Source organism: Juglans microcarpa x Juglans regia, chromosome 6D (genome assembly GCF_004785595.1).
Source record: "Juglans microcarpa x Juglans regia isolate MS1-56 chromosome 6D, Jm3101_v1.0, whole genome shotgun sequence".
Classification (NCBI taxonomy): Eukaryota; Viridiplantae; Streptophyta; class Magnoliopsida; order Fagales; family Juglandaceae; genus Juglans; species Juglans microcarpa x Juglans regia.
This window is the reverse complement of record NC_054604.1, coordinates 33,926,309-33,949,507: the sequence shown is the minus strand read 5'-3', so window position 1 is coordinate 33,949,507 and position 23,199 is coordinate 33,926,309. Positions and strand designations below refer to the sequence as shown.

The window sequence follows — 23,199 nt, the reverse complement described above, 5'->3', positions numbered from 1 at the left end:
TGAAATTTATTTTATATAATTCCTTTATAGTCGTAGCACTCCTATGGTTTGTTCTCTCTCTCACAAAAGGGGCAAAAAGAATCATTTTGGCATAAAAGTTCTTTGGAAATTGCTTTCATCCGACCAACACCACCTACGAAAAAAATATAGGAAATGTAAAATCTTTTCAAAAGCATATGTAGCTTATACATACCAGAGAACAGTAGAAAACAGAGCAGGCTAGTAGCACAGCTTTTCGCAAATTCTGCTCAGGAAACTTCAAACAAAAAAAACATTGTAATAGATCTAAAAGAAAGATGGACAGGAAAGCCAAGCCATGTGATGCGCCTATTCTGCGCCTACATCCCATGCACCGTGGTTTAACAAACAAAGTTTAATATCCCGACAGAATTTCCTTTTCCTGGTTGTTACTCGTTTGTATCTCTCTTAAAATAATACACAATACAAGAAGCCCAATCCAGCCCATAATTTCTAACTTGAACAGCAGCCAAGTTTTTTCAAACCATATTTGTCATCTTTGATATTTATTTTCTCTCCTTTGGCTGGAACAGATGAAGCATCTCCATTTTCTCCTCCTTCCATTTGCTTCTTGCTTGCTGTGTGGTAGATTTGAGTCAGAACTTCAGCGAAAGCATTTTCTACATTTACTGCCTCCAGTGCTGAAGTCTCCATGAAATAAAGTGATTCCTTTTCAGCATAGGATTTCCCTTCCTCTGTTGAAACAGCTACTAGGTGGCGAAGATCAGATTTGTTCCCAACAAGCATCATGGCGATGTTTGAATCTGTGTGGCCTCTCAACTCCTTCAGCCATCTGTCAACGTTCTCAAATGTTGCATGACGAGTGATGTCATACACAAGGAGTGCACCTACTGCTCCACGATAGTATGCACTGGTGATGGCACGGTACCTATAAAGTCAAGAAGGCAAATGGAAATATAACATCTAATCTGTGAGGGTAAAGGTATCAAGATTATGATTCAGATGGTGTCAACAATAATCAGCATTTGGCACGCTAAACAAAATAAACTGGTGTTACTTGTATCTGATTAAAAGGTCTTTGAAGTGTCTTATCTTAACAAGGCACGATGGTTCACTAAATGTTAACAGAATAAAATCCTTATTGAGATAGGGTTAATATATAAACACCAAGACTAAAAATTGCACTTACTGAAGATATGAATGAAAAAGATACAGGAAAGTGTATATCTTCATGCACCAAGACAAATTCAACCTCTACTTCCCAAGCCCACCTTCCCTGCCAGTACGTACCTTACTCCCTTTGTCTCAGGCTCATCAAGAAAACTCAATATTCTTCCATCAATCTATCTTTACAGAACACCTACCATTTACACTTACACTAGTTGTCACAACCATGGACACTGTAGCCACATTTGTTTGATATCCCAAAAGAATTAGTCATAATTAGCACTCTCCACGATTATTTGTGTAAGCCAAATTGATGTATTATTCACTCCGTAGAGGACTCAGCACATACCGCTTAATGCCTTCATAATCTAAACCCAGAGTCTAAACAATCAGGAATTCCATGGTAACTACAAATTCAGGCTACAATCCACATCTTGCAAAAATAGTTAGGGTAATCCTTTAAACTTTGTTTCCACTTGTAAACTAGTAATATTGTTAACTTTATACTTGCAATAAGAGTTTCATATAGTGACATTTCAACAGTTGACCAATTGGCCTTGACAAGCAGCATCTACTTTAAGGTTGACTCTTGCTAATTTGCTTCCCTTTCATAATTTCAAAATTAACCGACAACCAACTTGTTATCCTCCTGTCGATCAAGCCATCAGTCCATCTTCCAAACAAACGTATCAAATCTGAGGACTCTAAAGCCACAAAGGAAAGTAGAAAAACTTATGACTCAAATACTAAAAGGTGGCTTTCACCCACTAGCTTAACATTGTTAATTCATGCATGTAGTTTTGTTGGACGTTTTTAGCTCCTTAAGCTGTCAAACAAACACAACCACTGATGCAATATTTCAAACAACATATCTGAACTCGATGCACCTGAAGAGGACAATGTGCAACTCCCCCTTCCAGTCGGGGTGTCACGCAGTGTGTGGAACAATTATTTCCTTTGGAACAGCCCAATTATAATACCTGTACCTAAGTTGGTTAACGGCACCTCTTTACAGATCTAGACCAGGAAGAACGGGATTCCATGAATCGAGGTTTTAACCTCTTGGGGAGCAACTCGGAACTAAAAAGCGCCTTCTGAGAAAAGAGAAAGCGCATCACCCGGATTAAGAAAATTCAAAGTTGATGAAGTTGAACACTATCATACAGTACGTTAAAAACCCGTCTCGCTTTCAGACCCATATACGATCTTCATTTAACATATTGAAGGATAAGTAAATATGCCCAATCCGAAGAAAACACCCAAAGCTTCAGAAGTAAACAACTCCTAGGGCAATTATTTACAAACGGAAAATTAGATTTTAAAGAGAAAGAATGCCTTCATTGAAACAAATCCATGATAGGAGATTTAAATCTCTGCCTAAAATTTAGTAAAAACACCATACGTCATTTGCATCCCAGCCAAGAAAAGAACCAGCATGTAACTGAGCAATCAATTAAGATGGCATTCAAAGCTTTTTTTTATAGGTATGGCACCCATAGCTATACAAATCCAACATACCCATCATCAATCGAGAAGCTAAAATAAGAGAAACCCAAATGGGAAAAGGCAGGGTTGGAGAAGAAACAAATACCTTTCCTGGCCAGCAGTGTCCCAAATCTGAGCCTTGATAACCTTGCCATCGACGTTCAAGGTGCGAGTGGCAAACTCGACGCCAATGGTGGACTTAGACTCGAGGTTGAACTCGTTCTTGGTGAACCTGGACAGCAGATTCGACTTGCCCACGCCCGAGTCCCCAATCAAGACCACCTTGAAGAGGTAGTCGTAGTCGTCGTCAGCTCTGTACCCCGCCATTGTTGGCTAGCTCCAAAGCTTTATTCCTCGAACAAATGGGCGCGCGCGAGAGAGAGATTTGCAGGCAAGCAAGACTTTCGGTGGGATGTAGTCAGTACTCGGAAGTGGGAAGCGAGAAAATGTTTTCGAAAAGAGCCGGAGATTATTATGCGAGGGGGTAAACGTCGGTTAAAGGGATATACGAAGTGGGAAACATCCAAATTTCGATGGAAATAGGTCAAACCAAGTTTGACATCTCGGACTATATCATTCGCTTTCACATGATTGGAATTTTTTCTGCTTATCCGGACTTAATCCTATCCAAAATTTGAAATTTAAATCTGCTGAAAATTTTGGTAAAGTTAGATGAAATGATATCAGAATTTAGAAAAATTATTATAATAATGAGATCAGATGATGAAATGAGATAATTTCTATATTTAAACAGGCTTAACTAAAAAAAAATGTTCTTATAATTTTGAATGAGATATATCTAATCTTTAAAATGGGAAAAAAAAAAAAAATTAAGAATCACATTCAAGTTCAATGTAATTGGAAAAAAAAAAAAGTTGGTATCTTTGTAAAGCACAATTTAAGAAACACGTTAAATAGCAATCCCTGGCCTGCTACAACTTTCCCCCTTCCATGTAAATGGTTATTCTTGAGCTAATAGCCATTTTCCCGCAACTTGAGAAAATTATAAGCTTGCTAATTAATACCTACAAGTTTAACCATATGCAACTCATTTTCTTTTTAGGTGTGAAGCAATGACAAACTAAAATACGTTATCTTTCGTTGAAATTAAGGAGTAGATACATAACAAAACACCTTGATTCAAACCCATGTAGAGCTTAATCCTGCTCTTGGGTCGTTGCCAAATTTAGTAGGACTGCCTCCAAGACTTCCAAATTGAATCCCCGTGAAACCGGCCTTCCCTTCTTATAATATGCTGTAATTAATTAATTCTTACGAAAGTTTATTAAACGATAGTGTTAGTCTCATGATTTTTTCGTTAATTGTAATGCAATTTATTTTATTTTTCTCTCCCGAGTGGGTGTTTAACTCCAACATGAGAAAGGAATGAAGAGATTAGAAGGCGTTTGGATTCGAATATGAGTTGATATGGGTTGTGAATAGTAGTGAGATTTGTGAATTAAAGTTGATGAATAGTGGTGAATAATAAGATGAGTTGAGATGAGTTTAAATGGATTGTGAATTCAAACCGAGCCACGTGATTCGTTTTAGGAGAGAGACATGGTCCCTGTCGAGTGTACTGCTACCACTGGTAGTGTATAAAGATTTTCCAAATGCGTTATGACACTGTGTGTCTATTGCATATGTCTTTTTACGGTATAAAGTGGCCTAAAGTTTTAATATATGGTAACGTCCTTTGCTAGAAATAGACTAAACCAAAACCAACATTTGCTTCTGTGTTGTAAACTTGTATACATGTATGACTGAGGATGTAGGGTTCCGTGCATGGAGACCGCCTCCATGCATGACTTCATGCATGCATGTCCACCAAATGATACCTTAATCAATTCAAAATTCGAATGGATTTGCTTTCCTAACAACAGTTCAAAGGTGGTTCTTCAAATCCCTTCTGTTCATCAAAAGGTATATTTTTCTAATAACGGTACCATATTCAGCTAGCTTCAGAGGGAAAAAAGACATATAATGAACTGTGGTCCCATCTATAATAATATATATAAGATGCATGGCACCCTCGTCCCCACCATATTACTCCGTGTTTCCACCCTCTTATGTTTATCTTTATCGGAAACTTCTGAACTTTTGTGTCTAGTACTAGATCTTTCTCTCTCTGATCTCTGCCCCTGATCTCTCCATTGTGTTCCTCGAGGTCTATCAATGACCATCTTTGAAGGCTCTTCTCCAGCTTCGTCTCTGAAGGAAACTTCCTCCACATCAAGTCCGAGTAGTGTTCAGATGGTTTCGAAATCAGTTTCCGAGAGGCTGCTAGGGAAGTTCTTTGATGCATCGCAATATGACTTTGATTATGAGAAGAGTGGTTTGTGGTCTCCTCCAATACAGCGTAGGGTGTTTTTGGTCGAAGCACCAGCTAAAATATGTTCCAAAGATGAGATATTCTCAAAACTGAAGAATGCAAAGAAGGCATGGAGGTCACGCATATTTTGTTTCAATTTTGTAAGTACTTTCCTCACTATATATAGGGTAATTGTGCCTAATCTGTACGTGTGCGTTGCTAATTATATATTTTCTCGTTTTCTTCTTCCTTTTTATCTAATGAATATTGCATTTGGTTAAGGGTAGTGCTAACAGTACCGATAATCGACCGAAGAATTCAACCGATAAGTGCAAATACACTTTTATTTTTTTCTTTTATTTTTTAAATCATTTTTTATATATCTTTAAACATTTTTTAAAAATAGAAAAAATATCAGTACATTTTTCTTAATCATTAAATAAAAAATAAAAAATAAAATAAAAAAATGGATCGAACACTTTTATAATTTCAACTAGCATTTTACTTTGGTTAAAACTAGGGCCTTCTCTCACTCTTTCGTTTAGTTTCTTTATTCTCTCTCTATTTTTTCCTTGTATTTAATTAGGGATAATATTTTGCATATATTTTGAACGCATCAAGAAGTACTCTAAAGACAATGTATGTTGGGACGCTTTTCTTTATTTTTCAGGTCTTTTGGTGCTCTTGAAGATAATCTTGGTGCCACCCTCACTAATTCAGAATCAATGATTACACCGACAAAGCCATGTTTTGTCTCTATATATGTGTAATATCCCAACTTAGCGAACGACGTTAAGTAAAGAGTTAGCTAGAGATACGCATTCCAGCAATCTACAAGCTTAAGTTAATATAATTGTCCAAAGAAAACAAAAGCAAAACAAAGGGAGAAAAAAAAAAAAAAAAAAAAATCCCAAAAGTGCGTTTCAAATCAAAATAGAACCTCTGATACATAGGGTCTCTCATTTCTGCAACTACATATATACATGCATGTATGTAGTTGTTTTAGTGGCTTAATGTACACGCGCGTACCCGTAGCTGATCTTGTACTGTTGTCATCATAATATAATCAATATACGTATTTGATCAATCTTGTGTTATTGGTCTTGAGATTTTAACTATCCCGTAGCCATGAATGGATAGAATGACATGATGTCTGCCAGACATGCTCTGCAATATGCTAGCCTGCAAAGCGAATTTCAGTCTGGCTTTGCTGCTATGAATCTGCTTTTGCGTCATAAGTTCTGGATACAGCAGGTCTCTGAAAACAACGGTTCTAACTCATGATCATACTCCTCTTTTGTCTGACCTAAACTTGAAATAGATTCCCTCCCCAACTTTTGGGTAATTCAAAGTTGGACAGATTGTTTTATAGGACTCTGATAGATTCGTGCTATTCCCTTCTAATATTCCTGAACTTAGGATTAAAAGATGAAAGTTCCAAGCAATGAATTGAAGGGGGTACAAGCTGTTGCATATATAAAATGTTCTGGTTCAGCTCGATCGTTTACTATTCCAATCTCAGAGGTTATACGATTTGCGATGCACGTAGTACTTACAGGACTCGTATGGATGAAGACCATCTATCCGTACATGCGGATCCACGTACTGTATATGCTGTCGTTCTTCTTTATTTTAAGCTTGCTTTTTCTCGATATTAATTCGTCTCTCTTTTCAAGTGTTTGGTGTGCATGTTCCCTATTGTACATAAAGTCGCGCGTTCGGTATGTTTGAATGGTAAAACGACCCATCAGCAGACATGGTCGGCATGCATGCTAGAAAAAGGGAATACAGACTGGGTTTTTCTGCCAATTCCAGACCGGAGAGTCGTTGGCGCTTTTTGAGTGTCCAGACTCCATACTCCTTACCGCAAAAAGGGGTCATTTTAAGATCCAAAGGCAAAACCGCCTTTATTTTTGTAGATAAATTCTTCTTCCGATCGTTGTAACCTTGATTTATACACTTTAGTGAGACCACTAGTCAAACAGTGAATGTGCAATCTCCGATGGTAAGATTTCCAAAAGAGACCGAATCCCAAACTATTTTTCACCTAATTCATTTAACGCTATAATTGTGTTATTTTATTAAGCATAATTTTAATTTTTTTAACATTTAAAAAAAGTTACTAAAGAATTATAAATATTTCATTTTCCTCTTGATCAAGACTTTTATCCAACCAATCATTCAAACCAAGTATTGATGCCTAAAAAATGGCACAACAGGCCAGAAGAGGAGAAATAGTCATTTCTAAACTGCTAAGATGATTTGAGCCTCGATTTGTGCGGCCGTACGGTGTCAATGTGTACATCTATAGCGGTGTATAGAAAACAAATGTAGGAAAAGTTAAGAGGTTGAGAAACACAAATTTATGTAGTTCAGCATAATCGTCCATGAGTGTTTGGGGAGGAGAAATCTACTATAACATGACTAGTTTACAGTTCCTCATAATCTCTCATTTCTCATTGTATAATGAAAGTCGGAGGTCTACTTACCTGAGAAGATGGTTCTCCCTGAAGCTCCCTTCTCCAGGTTGAAGAAGCTGGTAAAGAAGAAGCTAAGTCCTCTTTAGTGGTGAGGCATGGCCCCCTTCCCTCTGCATGTCTAACCACCTCTCCTTTCTCACATTCTCTTGACACTGTCTACATTTTTCGCTTCACACACTCCTCTCTCCTATCTTGTCATTGTCTCTCATTCTTCTCTCTTCTTTTATTTTCTAGTAAAAACTATTTGATGAGCTGGTGCCTGGACTTGAGATATTGTATCCCTTACACCACGCTTTATAAAGAAAATCTATTTGTAAAGGTGTATTATTTTTAGAAGTTATAATGAGTCCTATTTTCTCAACAAACCGACTTATCTAGCAAAAGTATTTATGATTAGAATAACGATAAACTTACTATTTCCAACCAATTATTTTCTATTTCTTTTATATTTTTAGTTAATGATTAAGAAATTAACTATTATTAAAGTTGTATATTTTTTTAATTTTTTATTTTAATGATTAAGGATGTTAAAAAAATTTTAAAAAATAATATTTTTAAATACACTATATAATAATAAAAAGATGGTAGAAAGATAGTAAGGTTATTATTATCCTTACTTAACCCGACTAATGCAATATCTCCAAATTCCATTCCCTTGTTTTAAGGAAACACAGAGCATTACTCTGGGTTTCTCTGCGTGGTTTTCCTCTTGCACGGTTGTACCCAAACCCATGCCCAATCTCGAGAGTTGAGATGGTGAGCCTGGCAGATATGGCTGGACGAAATGGTTCCCGATGAGAGCAAATTTTATTTATTTATTTTTTAAATTATATTTTTATACTCTTAAATATTTTTTAAAAAAATTAAAATTTACAATATCATTAAAAAATTATTTTTTAATCATTAAGTAAATACAATTGGAAAAAAAAAATTTTCAGGACTCAATTAGACCCAAAAATTGATGAGAGTAGATTTATTCGACGGAAAATGCTAAATGCTCTGCTAGGCTCTAGTGTTTTTTTATATATTTTTTTTAGTTTTTTTTTATATAAATATTTTTAATAATTTTAAATATCTTAAAAAAAATAAAAATTACAATATTATTAAAAAAATATTTCTTTAATCACGAAGTAGAATAAAAAATAATTTTTATTCTATTTCGTGATTAAGAAAATATTTTTTTATAATTTTTTTTTTACTTTCTGATTAAGAAAGTATTTTTTAATGATATTTATAATTTATTTTATTTTTTAAAAATATTTAAAAGTATAAAAAAAATCTATATACAAAATAAATTAAAAAAATACACACAAAAAAGTACATGCTAAGCCTAGCGGGGCTGTAGCATGACCGTTTATTCGACAGTAAATACGGGAAAATTATTCCTTTAAATTGTTGTATAAGTCGGATTTCGAGGCACTCAAGTAGGAGAGATATGTTGTGTTTAGATGTTGAATTGAGTTGAAATAAAATGATAAAATATTGTTAAAATATTATTTTTTAATATTATTATTATTTTGAGATTTGAAAAAATTGAATTGTTTATTATATTTTGTATTGAAATTTAAAAAAATTGTAATGATGAATTGAGATGAATTGATGATCTAAACGAAGCCATGCTCGGAGAAATGATTTATATAAATTGGAAATAGACAAATCTTACACAATTTTAACTTTTATTAAAAAATTGACCTTAAATTAAAAAATATAAAAAAAATTGTTTTTAGTGAATTTACTTTTTTATAAATAATTTATATAAAATTTATCTATTTAAAACTTGTACCTAATATTACTCCTATCAAATAAACCCTACAATATCTATGACTATTTTTAGATCTTCCAAATCGAAGGAACACACAAAATTAGAAGATAAATATTTTAACTATAAATAAATTACATAAAAATAAATTAAGTTATTTTTATAATAAAATAAATATAAATACTACCTATCAACGCAACTTTTCAAAAATTAGAATACTTGGGCCGAGGTGAACTCAGTCAAATGTAATTGACCAAACTACAATGCACGCCGTGCATGCTCTACGTCTGAACTGATAACCAATCCACTTTAAAACACATCTCGCTTCTTCCTCCTCCTCCTCCTCCTCCTCCTCCTCTCGAGGCAGGCTGATCTCAAATTGTGAAAGTTGCTTGCCATGGATAGAACAATCTAATTGAAGAGAAAAGCGTCGAAACCCGAAACTATTGAGAGTAAAAATTGCTGCTTGCCCTCGTGAGCGCCCCATAGCGAACTCATACTGATATCGATATGCCACTTTCCCCCATCCCCAAAGAAGATGAAGCCTCCAAAACCCATCTCTCCCTTTAGGCTCTCCTCCCTCCTCCGTCTCCAAAAGGACCCCACCCTCGCTCTCCAACTCTTCCGAAACCCTAACCCTAACTTTAATCCCAAGAAGCCCTTGCGCTACTCCGTCCTTTCCTACGACCTCATCATCACCAAGCTCGGCCGCGCCAAGATGTTCGACGAAATGGAGCAAATACTCCACCAACTTAAACAGGAGACCCGCTTCGCTCCCGGTGAAATCATCTTCTGCAATGTCATCTCCTTCTACGGCCGCGCCAACCTCCCCGACCGTGCTATACAGACATTTGAATCAATTACCGATTACCGTTGCAAGCGGACCGTGAAATCGGCTAATTCGCTGTTGAACGCACTGTTGAGGTGTGGAGAGTTTGAGAAAGTGAGAGAAACTTTTCTCGGTATTTATAAAGACGGGACCCCGGACGCTTGTACATATAATATATTGATCCATGCTTCTTGTCGGATTGGCAGTTTGGATGATGCGTGGAACGTGTTTGATGAAATGCAAAGAAGGGGTGTTTTTCCAAATGTGGTGACGTTTGGGACTTTGATGTATCAGCTCTGCATGAATTTTAGGTTGAAAGAAGCTTTTAAGTTGAAAGAGGATATGGTGTGCGTTTATGGTGTTAAGCCTAATGCGTATGTGTATACATCATTGATTAGAGGGCTTTGTGGGATTGACGAATTGAGTTCGGCATTTAGGCTTAAGGAGGAGATGGTCAGAAATGAGTTGAAATTGGATTCGGTGGTTTATTCTAGTTTAATTAATGCGCTTTTTAAGGCTGGCAGGAAGGAAGAGGCTTCTGGGATCTTGGAGGAAATGAAAGAGCTTGGGTGTAAGCCTGATACTGTGACTTACAATGCTATGATTAATGGGTTTTGTAAGGAGAAGGATTTTGAAGCAGCATTTAGAATATTGGATGAGATGGTGGAGAAGGGGTGTAAGCCGGATGTTATTAGTTATAATGTAATAATTGGTGGGTTATGTAAGGAGGGTAAATGGATTGAAGCAAGAGATTTGCTCGAAGATTTGCCAAGACGTGGGTGTACTCCTGATGTGGTGTCATACCGGACACTTTTTGATGGGCTATGTCATTGGAAGCAGTTTAAGGAAGCTGCGTTTATTCTAGAGGAGATGATCTTCAAGGGCTTTGCACCTCGCAGTGCAAGTATTAATAAACTCGTAGATGGATTATTTCAGGAATGTAATTTGGAGTTGCCATTAACTGTTTTGAATAGTCTGGGAAAAGGAAATCTCGTTGATGAAGATACCTGGAGGATAATGGTTTTGATGGCGTGTAAGAAAGAAAAGTTGTCAAATTCCTCCAAGGTTGTTGACACTTTGGTGATAACGTAATTTTAGACTGTGACAGTTGAGAGTGAATTTTGTTCAATTGAAGGTGTGCTTCCCGATCCCATAAAGACTAGTTTCGTTGTGACTGGCAGTTCATGTCTTTGTGCCACTCAATAATTGGCTGCAGCATGACTCTGTCATCATGCGTGCTCGAATGCTGTATTAAAGCTTTCCAAGGCTATATCTCGCCATCAAAATCCCAAGTTTGACCAGTGGAGAAATGGCATTACTTGGATTGCTCAGTTTGCTTTAGATGCTGAGTTGGAATTCCTTTTCCATTTTCATTTCATCTCTCATTGCTAGCAGCCCAAAATCTCCATTTCTGAAGTGTTTTAGCTATGGAAATCTCCGTCTGACCTATTGTATCAATAGTTATAGCAGTTTTAGCTGTCTTTTGAAATTTCAAGGCTATGCTAGTTCGTCTGTGGAACCATTATCCAAGTAGAATTAATTGGAAAGTTATACCAACTTATCTCCCTTTACTGAGTTTTCTCTGATAAACAGTGATATTATTTTTAGCTAGTTTTCTAACACAATGGCTATCTGGTTTTCAGGGTTCCAAAGCAATATTTTGAATACCGTACCGGACACCGTACCGGTCAAGGCACTGGAACGAAATATTTCGATACCGGTACCGTTTTGAGATAGCGTTTCGGGATAACGTTTCGGGATAGTCGATCTATAAATAAATTATATATATAAATATATATAAAAATTATATTCTAAAATAATAGTCTATATATAAATAAATTATATACAAATACATATATATATAAATTATAAATAGTCTAGTCTGAATTGAGGGTTAAAAAATAAGTTTGTAGTTTGAAAAAACGAAAAAAAAAAAAAAAAAACACAGGTCGAAATATCGGCCGATACCGGTTGAAATATAGGCCGGTACAGGCCGAAATTTAGGGCGGTATGACCGGTACCGGCCGGTATTTTGGCCGGTACAGAACAGATATAGTACCTGTACCAGCCGGACGGTCGAAACGAAAAATTTTGACTGTACCAACCGGTACGGTACGAAATTTAAAACTGTGTTACAAAGGCCTTGCAATATTGGGATACTTTTTCTAATGCCTCTTGGCTCACCTATGTGTACTAATCCCGAGAATCAGTCTGGTTTTTTTTTTTTTTTAAGACCAGGAGATGCTTAAGGAATAATCATTAAAAAAAGGAAATGAATTTACTATTATTCATTTTATAATCAATCAATATAAATATGTTGAAATTTTTTTATTTAATATATAATTATAAACAGATTATAAGAGAGGCATAAGTTAAATAATTTTTTAAATAAAATAAAATTTATTTATGTAAAGTTAAAATTATTTTTAGAGAAAAGTTTAGTTCATAATAAAATCTCACAAAATAAGATTTATTAATATTGTGGTGCGTTAGGTTATAAAATTATTTTTATTATAAAATAAATATAAACTAATACATTTAACAATATCAATTTATAAAATTATTTTTATAAAATATCTTTATAAATTTAGTAAGATACTTATTTTTAATAAAATGATATGATTATATTGGTCGGATCAAAATAAATTAAAAAATAATAATAGAAGAATGGTAAGCCTAATATTTCCATGTAGTCTCGTAATAAATAATACGATTAGACATGTAACAGAATTCATATTGGTATATTGCCTTTTAGAATATAAAAGATATAAAATCGATTGAACAATTACAAATTATAAAATCGAAAATATTTGATCAGTTAATAATTTTTATTTATTTTTCCTAACGAAAACCGGTCGGTCACTCTATCGCTCCAACAGTATTATTCCCATCTCCGAAGATTTTTTTTTTGGGGAAATTAAAAAGAGAGAAGAACTTTCCTTTTCTTCCTGGACGCCTCCGCCTCAGTCCTCCACTTTTCAGGCCAGTCCGGACAGCCCATTTCTCTCAGGTCGTTTTTTTTTTTTTTTTATTTTACTGTTAATTTTCCTTTTACGATTTTCTAATCTTTTCATAAAATTACAGGATCTCGGTACTTTTGGTCGTCATTTGGTTCGCTGATATTTTATCCTAATTATTATTACTGATTTTCTTTTATCACTTTTCAATGCTTGTCTTAAATACTCTTAGAATAATAGATCTCGAAATATTTTTTTTTCCTCAGTAGTTGATCCCGAAAGATTCAATCTTGGGGTCTCTGATTCGAAATTTTGCGAAGTTTTGCTTCTCTGTCAGCCTAAAAAAATCATATGTTAGCCTGATATGGCTTAAAGGTATCCAAAGATCTCGAATTATTCGTGTGTATTTGGGAATTTCCAAAGAATCTGGCCCTCAAAGCCATAACTGAAAAGTGGACCGGCTGCTTCTAATTGTGCTTGTCAGTCTCAGTATCTTGCAGTGTTTAGCTGATTTGGCGAGATAGGCTTGCTAACGATTTCATTAGTTCCTTTTCTATCTTTGAAATTACAGGAAATTTTAATGCTGGCGATCTCAAATTTTTGGTTTTAGGAAAAACCCACCATTTCTCCGATTAAGAATCAGTACACTCCTCTTCCACGAAATTTTCCGTTATTCTATATCTAGTTATTTGTTTTACTTATGGGTGTAAGATCTTTATGGATGGTCAATTCCAAAGTATACACATGTCTGTGTGTATTCTTGCTAATGGAAGTTTGTTTATGGACATGTATAGGTTATTTACTATTATATCTTCCAAGATGCCTTCTGCCCAAGATCCATTCTATGTAGTGAAAGAGGAGATTCAAGAATCTGTAAGTTTGTTGGTGAATTGATTATGATTTGAAGGAGCATTTAGCAAAGAAACTTTTATTTTCAGTCAATAGCATGTCTTATTCGGTATACGTGATCATATAAGTGTAGGCCCTTGGTGTGTAACACCCCCTTCCCGTAGGCTAGGAGTGCCACGTATTTTCCATAAAAATAATCCGGTAATAGATCCCATAATTTCATAATTTAAAAAAAACTGAACTTTTATTATGCGGAAAAATGTCTAATAAAACTGTCTTCCAAAATATTAAATGAAATAAACTGAAATAAATTCATGTCATAAAAACATGTTTATTTTAGAAAGTCTGAACTAAAAAAAAAATAAATGCTCCTTCTACTCCTGGCCTGCCTGCTCGTAATCATCATCTTCACCTGGGTGGTTAAAAACATGAAAATAAACTAAAATGAGTCGATGAATCAGTAAGAAATTTATCACAACGTAAACGTAATGAACATAAGATTTTCATAACAACTTTCATACTGAGCAAAAAAAAAAAATTCATGACTGTTCATGCTGATGCTTATGCTATGTATGACTGTCTTAACTGAATTAACAAACTGATCTGACTGATTTATCTGATTTATCTGACTGGCCAACACACTTAACCCTGTGTGCAAGGTTGTGCACCAGCCCCACATCCCGCTGCAGCAAGGGGAACTGCTGATAGTATTCTAGCATACTATGGTGGACCACGACTGAGTTCATGGCTTGCACACCACCCTGAACTGAACTGCATTGGTACCATGCATCTGAATGGCCATCTTATTAACTGATCTGATATTATCTTACACTTGAATTTAAGATGGCTTACGTATCTTATACACATGAGATGCATGACATACTACATACAAAATCATAAATTCTGAATTTAAACATGATGCGGAATGACATGGTCGTATGCTATGGTAGATGACATGCATGCATATGACATGAGGGGTTCATAAATAGTGGCGGTCAATGAACTGGCTTGGATAATACATACATATAAGCTAACTGTGATGATCCTAATTTATGATCAAATTTACTTACCTCGATGCGTTTCTTCTTGAATAATACTTCGTAACCTGAGACCTATATTCAATAAATAACTATCACCAAATTGTTTGGAAATAAATAAATACTAATATCTTACTTAACCAAATTCGAAGTTCTAAAATATAGTCAAACCAATATTTGTTTAACACTAAAATCAATAATTCATAGTATTTATATTACTTAAAAATACTAATTTATAATTTAGTAGAAATACTCGAGCTATTTTAAAATAATTCACAAAAACTTAAATTCTTAAACTAAGTTTCATTTCTCAACATAATTATTAAATCTTATAAGAAACTTAACCAATTCCACTAAATTCTTAACATAGAAATTTTATTAAAATTTTACTAAATTGACAAAGGAAATTTAATTCAAATATTAGACTTAACATTATTCTTTAAAAAAACATATTTCTAATTCTTTAAACATTTTTATTAAAAAAAATGAACCTTTAATTAACTACATTTATTTAATAACTCAACTAGTAATATTAAACTCAATAAATTTCACTAAAATAATTATTGAAATAAAATAAGATCATATTCAATTAAACATTATTATAGTCTGTAAAAAGGGTTAAAAACTCTGGCCCATAATAATAATACTACACAACATGAGCCCAAACAGGAAAATAAGCCCATCCCAACCCCATACGGGCCTAAGGCCCAAGGCCCAACAAAAAGACACCCACGGCAGAACCGAAATACACGGCCAAAACAAAACACAGAGAGTTTGAGAGAAAGGGTCTGCGATGGAGGAGCTCACCGAGGGAGAGGGGCTAACTCGACGGCAGTTCTGGTGGCTGGGAGTGGTCGGCGGCGCGACTGGAGGTTCCTACGATGGTGCGGCACCGAGTGAGAGAAAGAGAGAGAGAGTTTAGAGAGAGAGAGAGAGACTGAGCCGAGAACTACCGAAACAAAAACAAGGCTGCGGCGGTCGAGATCTTACCGGAAGGGAGTGGGTGTGCTGGGGCTGAGCTGGTCGGCAGTTTCTGGTTCCACGGGTGGTGCTCTGATGTCCTATGGTGGTCGGCGGCGGTTGGAAGAATCTAGGGCTTAAACGGCAGTGTTTTGGTACTCTGGGTGTTTCAGAAGCAGATGCTTTGTAGTGACTCACGAGATACTCCTCTCGTACGAGGTAAGCGATATTTATAATGGTAGCTAAATAGAGAAAAAAAAATATATGGAGAGTTCTAGAAGGATAGAGACGTGCAGAGTGATTGAGAGTGTTGACGTGCATGAGTAGAGGAAATACACGGCAATAGAGTTGGTGTTCCACTAGGACGTTAGCAAAACAAACAAAATCACCGAGAGAAACACACGGGTTGGGTGGTTTGAAGTTCAAACAGAGGCTAACAAAGTGATGAGGTTCGGTGACTAGAAGAAAATTTTAAATTTTAAATTTCAAAACAAAACCGTAGTACATAATCTGATACACTTTAGAAATCCTTATTAAAACAAAACTCTAACAAATCATAAATCGCAACTATAATAGAAAATATAAAGATAAAGTACATATAAATTCTGATAAAACTATAATCATAAAAATATAAATTCTAAAAATATAAATTTACTAGAAAAATTTACTTATAAACCCTAAAACTAAAACTGGTATGTCACATGGTGACTTTTGTGTTTCTACCACTACTTCTTGATATTTCCATGATATATAGTATTTGACATCATCTGCCGCCTATTACTTCTCATTTTGGTGGTTCTGATATATTCCTTCTGCCCCAATTCAACTCCACTTTTGATGTATTTACCACATATTGTGGATTACTAGAAGCATGTAAATACAATGGGACGATGGAGCAAAGATTGGAGTTGAAATAGGGTGCTCTATTTTTGTTGTTACTGTTATGGTTTATTCATGGGTTGGTTTGAATTGCATTTTTCGTGGGATTGCTGTTAATTCCTCTGATCAGTGCTGTGATAATGATAGATAGTTGCTTATCATCACTTTTAGATTTGGTTTTTTTTTTGTTTTGAACTTCTTAGATGGTGGCATTAGGAGTTTCTTAAGATATATTAGTTGTCTGACTATTTGATTACATTCCTGGTTAGATTGATAAGTTGCGGTCTACTTTTCACCAATGGGAGCGTATTCCTTCTGATGCTGGAGACCAAGTACATCTCGCAAAGGAGCTGCTTGCTGGTTGTGAGAGCATTGAGTGGCAGGTAATTTTAGAACAACTACATTTAACATACTGATTTTACCTCTTCTATTATTCTGTGAAAGATCAACAAGATGTTTCCATTATGCGATTTACCCTGCAATGAGTCAGTGAGAAGATTGCATGGTGTATAAATTTAACAAATTTCCTTATTATTCTGATGTGATCTCAACCTGCATTAAACCCTTGCTATTTCATTTGCAATCAAGGGTCTGTTACTGAGTCCACTCGTCGCGGATCTTTTGATATGAGTTTTGGCATTTGTTCATCAAATTAGCCTCAATATGCAACTATTGAGAGCCTGCTTTCTTGATAGGAAGGTGGATGAATTGGACAAAGCAATTGCTGTGGCAGCTAGGGATCCATCCTGGTATGGCATTGATGAAGTGGAACTTGAAAAACGAAGAAGATGGACCAGCACTGCTCGTACGCAGGTATCAATTGTTGAACTATATTGTTGGGGAATGGAGATGCTGTGCTTAGTAATAAGAATTCTTGTAGATTGACAAGTGCACTCTTTATAATATTACCCAATAAACTGGGCTTTAGCTAAAATGGCTACTCTTTTTCACACAAATCACAAGGTAAACAGTTGCCATGTTGATTTATTAGAAGCAATGGTTTTTATTCCTTTCCTAACCAGAGGAATAGTTTAGATAATATACTGTATTGCATTACAAGCTTTTGGCTTTGTGTGTGTGTGTGGCTAAATTATTGGACTACTTGTTAGGTGGGCACCATGAAGAGAGCAGTAGAAGCTGGGAAGGAATCAAATGGGACTGGCACTACTAGTGCGAGTGTTATGCGTCGAGAACTAATGAGGATGCCAGATTTGCACCAGAAGGATAGATCTAACCACTACACTGCTGTAGATAATGATGATCTCATATCATCAGAATCTGATAGACAGCTGCTTCTGATAAAGTAGCATTATTGTTTATTTCTTTTTCCTTCCCCACACAGGCTCATGCTAACATATTAAAGCTTGATATCTATGAGTTGTCTTTCAAACTTGGGGGTTTTATTTACAGAACTTGATTCTTTATGTCGGTTGGCTTGTTTGTGTGTTGGTTAATAAGGAACATATATGTTATGTGTTGCAATTTAACAACGTAGATAAGAAATTTCTGACTCCTCTTAGGGTTTTCAAAATATTATTTTTTGATAAGCGGGTTGTCAAAATATTATGAAGTCTAATTAGCATGTAATGATCCTTAAATCAGTGAGGATGATGCTACCACAACTAGCCAGTTGTTGGAGAAAACAAAATCAAGATATTGCTTTTATAGCTTATTCCTTGGGAATTTTTTGAAGAAGGGTCTGTTGCTATCATTTTTACTCCGCTGTGGGCGATGCGTTAGGATTCCTAATGCTATCTAGTTGTTACTATTTTCATAATATTTGTACGTTTTATAAAAGATATTGATATTTTTAACGGAGAAACCTCTTGGGGTAGATCTGTGCTATACCGAGAAACATGCTATGTACTTTGTATCTTGGACTGTTCTTGATTTTGTATCCTTGTCAATTGTTGATTGCAGGCAGCAGGATGAGGAATTAGATGAACTTAGTGCAAGTGTGCAGAGAATTGGAGGTGTTGGGCTTACCATACATGAAGAGCTTATTGCACAGGTAAGGGATTTTTTCACAGTTTTACTGGCAGAAAATGATGTCAAAGATAACATTATGCAACAGTGACATTTTTCAGACTATCAGTAACGTGTTACTTAACTGTTTTGTCACCCTCATTGAGGTGTCATTTGTTTTTTTGATGATTTGTTGGACTAAATGGTAATCTTTGGGTGCCCCAGGAGAAAATTGTAGATGATTTGGGTATGGAAATGGACAGTACATCAAATCGCCTTGATTTTGTTCAGGTGAGCCTCTGTAATAAGTCTGAACTATATTGTTTATTTTCAATTTTTGCAAGATTGATTCGTACCAGTCATCTAAAATATTTGACTTTAAGCTACTCTTTGTCAATTGAAAACAAGTTTCAGATTAAATATGATCTCATTTGCTAAATTTTAACAAATTGGTTATTTCAACATACTAATATGTAATAAGAGGTGAAAATGTGATTTTTATCATCTCTTTGCAGAAAAAGGTCGCTATGGTCATGAAAAAAGCTGGTGCAAAGGGCCAGTTTATGATGATATTGTTCTTGGTGGTTCTGTTTATCATCTTATTCGTTCTGGTCTTCTTCACTTAGGCAATTGAATGAACAAGTTTGCAATGTTTGTACATGGGAGACTTGGGACAAGCGATGGGAATATCCTTGCAAGTAGAGAGAGAGAGAGAGAGAGAGAGAGAGAGAGAGGAAGGAGGGGACTCTACAGAATAGGTCGGATTGAAATGATTTGATTGGTAATCTGGTTGGTTTTTGGAGTTAAAAAAGACTTGGAACGAAATGAAGAATCTACCTTTTTGTTCGGTGCAATAGCTTAAGTTACTCAGAATTTGTGGTTGAAATAGCACTTAAAATTACAATACAATGTAAATACTATTATTTTGAGTCATGTTTATTTCTCCATGCGGCTCTGCCAAGATACTAGATGGTTCCCATTTATGATTTCTCAGCATGCGTTTGATGAAATAGATAGATATATATATATATATATATATATTTTATATATCGTTCCTCTTAATTTACTCTGTTTTTGTTTCTAGGCCAATGATGCTTTTCCATATTTTGAACTCGCCATTATTTTACAACAAAGAACAAATCTTCCTGGGGATCTGTGCTCAAAATATTTTTGCACTTGTGACTTCTGTAAATCCAAGTGAAGTGAACATGCAAACCCATAACTCCATTGCGATCCCGATACCAAATATGGCATTGTGGTCGAAGTGCAATTGAATCCTCAGAGGCACTTTCCCTTTTACCCCCATTTAACAATGGGACTGTATATGCAGTCTCTCACAGGACTGTAAATAGAATTTTTCAAAAAAAAAAAAAAAAAAAAAAAAAAAAAAAAAAAAAAAAACAACCCAGAAATCTTTCTGGCATTTCCATTAACCTCTGATCTAAAAACTACTTTTTTAGGCTTTCACCGTTACTCATCTTATATATGCACCCCGCCACCATCTTCCTTTGCATTACACATGCAGGCAAGGAAGTCTCTAGATTAGCATGGATGATCGATCATTGCCTTTTGCAATAAATTAAATTGTTATAATATATATCTAGCTAGCTGGGAATTAAAAAGATACAGTGGTGGGTCTTGGGGTTACGTCACACATTGTCCTAAAAAATTATAGAAGCCAACACATGAAAGGTTCCGGTGGCTTTTTTTTCCCCTTCCCATGGGGTACTCTTCACGTGGCACAAAAGCATCAATGGTGTCCCAGTTCAAAAGCGCCACTCTTCGTGCGTTGAATCTGTATATATACATATAATTCAGACATTCATGAAGTCTTTAGAGCAATGGTTTGACTTGATCTCGAATGCCCCCATGTTTGTCTAATTCGTTTGTCCTATCCTTTCTTGAAAATCTGGTAACCATACAATTAAAACTATTTTCCACCAACTAGGATATCTTATGTCACAGTACACATTAAAGATCATATCTTAATACGAGTGTCTGGTTATAAGTTGAACAGACAGATTTATAAAATTTATTTTCTTTTGTTGGGTAGTGATTTATTTATTCGATCATATGGATCATACATAAATTAGGAGGGTCATTGACTTTATTTTCTGAACTGCACATTTGAAAGATTGTAATATTCCTGGTAAACTCTAAACAGCATGCAAGCAATTTTAGGACATTCATGAGATGCTTGCTATCGCATCAAGGGTAGATGCCTGGAGGGCTGTCAAAAGAACAACATTGAGATGCTTTCTGTCACACTTAACATGAGTAGGGTTCTCGACTTGTGAAACCTCAGACGCTACCAACAAAATGGCACCACTAAAAAGTAGCACTGTTTATTGTCATTTTCAAGGCTTTCGTTTGCTTACACTGCTATCCATTGAATCAGTAAACCTTCCTACAATAAGTGAAAACAACATGTCTATACAATAAGTGAAAACAACATGTCTATAAGACCAAACCAAAATCATGGTCTTCCACCTAAGTTGAGTGCTTGAATGCTGTTGGAATGTATGTACATGCAGAAAGAAATTAAAGGACTTAGTTGAGTAAGCTTTCTTCCATGTATGCAGAGTTATGGAGTGATGACAGTGTAAGGTGCGGGGGAAATGCTATGAAACGAAGGCCGGCGGCTTAGTTCATACGTACCTAACACACCTTCCACTAGTCATTAATTTGTAAAGTAGAGGTTTTCCTGCAAAATTCTACAAAAATACTCCTTTATATCAGTTTCAAACGTGTTTGTATTGGCCGACTAACTTTACCCTCACGCTTCTCTCTCTCTCTCTCTCTCTCTCTCTCCGTTTTTCTCCCAAGTTTGCATGGTTATAAATAGGCCATATCCCACCAATTTGCCATCCAACACCTAATTTCCCTACCTTCTTTGCATAATTTCATCAACCTTACCTCCTACTTTACCTGCTCTCAACATGGCTCGTTTGAGCTCTATTTTCTTCATCAGCCTCTTTGTTTTTGTTATCCATTTGCCATCCATGGATGGTCGGAACATTTTGCGTGTGTCGATTCCGGATCAGGTGTCTTCTTTGGATGATGGCATCGTTTCAGGAGCTCTTCCCAAGGGACTTAGCCCACATTCTTCATCAGGTGAAAAGGGTAGTACTGATCATCACGATGCATTAATGGCTATCAATGAAAAGCTCTTTGCTCATCATGATCATGCCATGGATCGTATCTTAACGCAGTCAGTTCCGAGTCCTGGAATTGGCAATTAATCAGAGACTTTTCATGATCTTCTCCATATGTTAGAGCTTATCTTGAAGAAGAATACCATAGCTAGCCATATGTATTATGTATAACTTTCCCTGCACTTAGAAATATTGTTTGCTCAGAAAGAAAAAGGATGTTACTTGCGCTAGCTTGAAAGATCTCCATGCATTTACTCATGAAACGGTATGAAAAAGTAAACAAAAACCGAAATCAACTACCACAAATTAAAAACACCATCATGATCAATCAGATCATGACCATGACAGTTCGATTACCATGTTGAACATATCTATCATATAATCTTATCTCATCTCACATATCACAAAAATGGTAATCCTGGTATTAACAAAATAATTAACCTGCGTTTTTTATTTAATTTTTTGCGATAATTTGAAGTTGACTGAGCAGACCCATTTAATTTTTATTCTCTCAGATTGAGTAAAATAAATTTAAAACAGACATCAAAAGGTCAACTATAATGGTGCTTAAACCTTTTCCTTTTTAAGTAAAATAGCTGCCAGCCTGCTAGCATCCTTAAGCTTCAAAAAATGTCGACTTATAATATTATATATATCTTATATGTAATAAGCGGCTATAAGCAGCTGTCGTCCACCTTTTTTTCCGATTTTATCCCTGGTTTTTCAATTCATTTTCCTCTTCGACGCGTTGCGTTCTTCTTTGTTAATTTTTTTTCCTTTTTGCCCATTCTTTTACATTTTTTTCCCTTTGTGTCCCACCTCTTGCTTTATTTTTTTTCATTCTTATCCTTAGTTTTTATATTTATTCCCGTCTATCTTTTCTTTTATTTTTTTCACCCTTTTGACCCCTGCTTTTCTGTTCATTTTCCGCTGATGTCCTCTTTTCGTGCAATACTTTGTGTAGCTTCTGAAAGATTCTGGATTATTTATCTTATCTTACCGCCGTTTCTATCTAGATTTTTTTCTTCTAGATTTTTCTTCTCTATCTTTTCCCACCGCTCCTATGAGAATAATTTTTCCCTGTTAATTTTAATACCTTTTTTTTTTTTTTTTAGCAGACTGAATTTTGCTTTTAGTTTTTCACACAGCTTCCACCGCTTTGTGCTGGGAATGAAAATAAATTTTGCTTTCACCATTTGCCGCTTGGTTATTTACTATAAATAGACTGCTGACATTAAAACGTTCCTCACAAAAATATCTCTCCGCTCTGGGTTTTAAATTTGCCTCTCAGTTTTTCGATTTCACAAATAAGTCTTCTTATGTTGATTATTCCCTTCTTTCATGTTTATTATTCTGAACTAAATATTTCTGATTATTTATTCAGTTA

At 35.4% G+C, this 23,199-nt stretch overlaps 4 protein-coding genes across 8 annotated transcripts; 3 read left to right on the top strand and 1 right to left on the bottom strand.

Annotated features, from left to right (window-relative positions):
- Positions 1–147: 147 nt before the first annotated feature.
- LOC121234907 (ras-related protein RABA1b) lies at positions 148–3,179 on the bottom strand. Its single transcript, XM_041131049.1, has 2 exons — positions 2,738–3,179; positions 148–907 (listed from the first exon to the last, which is right to left on the bottom strand). The coding sequence occupies exons 1-2, from the start codon at positions 2,956–2,958 to the stop codon at positions 472–474; spliced, it is 657 nt and encodes a 218-aa protein (XP_040986983.1). The 5' UTR covers positions 2,959–3,179; the 3' UTR covers positions 148–471.
- A 1,503-nt stretch (positions 3,180–4,682) lies between these two features.
- Positions 4,683–5,750, top strand: LOC121234908. The gene is made up of 2 exons (XM_041131050.1): positions 4,683–5,103; positions 5,613–5,750. Exons 1-2 carry the CDS (start codon positions 4,807–4,809, stop codon positions 5,628–5,630), a joined length of 315 nt encoding a protein of 104 aa, XP_040986984.1. The 5' UTR covers positions 4,683–4,806; the 3' UTR covers positions 5,631–5,750.
- Positions 5,751–9,447: 3,697 nt separating this feature from the next.
- On the top strand, positions 9,448–11,567 carry LOC121234905 (putative pentatricopeptide repeat-containing protein At1g53330). The gene has a single exon (XM_041131048.1). The coding sequence runs from the start codon at positions 9,720–9,722 to the stop codon at positions 11,100–11,102; it is 1,383 nt and encodes a 460-aa protein (XP_040986982.1). The 5' UTR covers positions 9,448–9,719; the 3' UTR covers positions 11,103–11,567.
- Positions 11,568–12,833: 1,266 nt separating this feature from the next.
- LOC121235064 (syntaxin-61-like) lies at positions 12,834–19,602 on the top strand. Of its 5 annotated transcripts, XM_041131281.1 has the most exons (9): positions 13,200–13,215; positions 13,248–13,342; positions 13,762–13,840; positions 16,962–17,075; positions 17,392–17,505; positions 17,802–17,995; positions 18,613–18,703; positions 18,883–18,948; positions 19,173–19,602. In XM_041131281.1, exons 3-9 carry the CDS (start codon positions 13,787–13,789, stop codon positions 19,281–19,283), a joined length of 744 nt encoding a protein of 247 aa, XP_040987215.1. In that variant the 5' UTR covers positions 13,200–13,215; positions 13,248–13,342; positions 13,762–13,786; the 3' UTR covers positions 19,284–19,602. The 5 variants fall into 5 exon arrangements, with proteins under 5 accessions (XP_040987218.1, XP_040987216.1, XP_040987213.1 ...); XM_041131284.1 differs by lacking the exons at positions 13,200–13,215; positions 13,248–13,342 and adding an exon at positions 12,834–13,020 and having other exon boundaries at positions 19,284–19,602; XM_041131282.1 differs by lacking the exons at positions 13,200–13,215; positions 13,248–13,342 and adding an exon at positions 12,835–13,020 and having other exon boundaries at positions 17,388–17,505.
- Positions 19,603–23,199: the final 3,597 nt, after the last annotated feature.

Excerpts from the sequence above, each read along its gene's own strand:
- LOC121234907 (XM_041131049.1), bottom strand. The coding sequence starts at position 2,958 with ATGGCGGGGTACAGAGCTGACGACGACTACGACTACCTCTTCAAGGTG. Across the intron at positions 908-2,737 it reads GACACTGCTGGCCAGGAAAG|GTACCGTGCCATCACCAGTG; the intron begins GTATTTGTTTCT and ends TTGACTTTATAG.
- LOC121234908 (XM_041131050.1), top strand. The coding sequence starts at position 4,807 with ATGACCATCTTTGAAGGCTCTTCTCCAGCTTCGTCTCTGAAGGAAACT.
- LOC121234905 (XM_041131048.1), top strand. The coding sequence starts at position 9,720 with ATGAAGCCTCCAAAACCCATCTCTCCCTTTAGGCTCTCCTCCCTCCTC.
- LOC121235064 (XM_041131279.1), top strand. The coding sequence starts at position 13,787 with ATGCCTTCTGCCCAAGATCCATTCTATGTAGTGAAAGAGGAGATTCAA. Across the intron at positions 13,841-16,961 it reads AAGAGGAGATTCAAGAATCT|ATTGATAAGTTGCGGTCTAC; the intron begins GTAAGTTTGTTG and ends ATTCCTGGTTAG. Across the intron at positions 17,996-18,612 it reads AGACAGCTGCTTCTGATAAA|GCAGCAGGATGAGGAATTAG; the intron begins GTAGCATTATTG and ends TGTTGATTGCAG.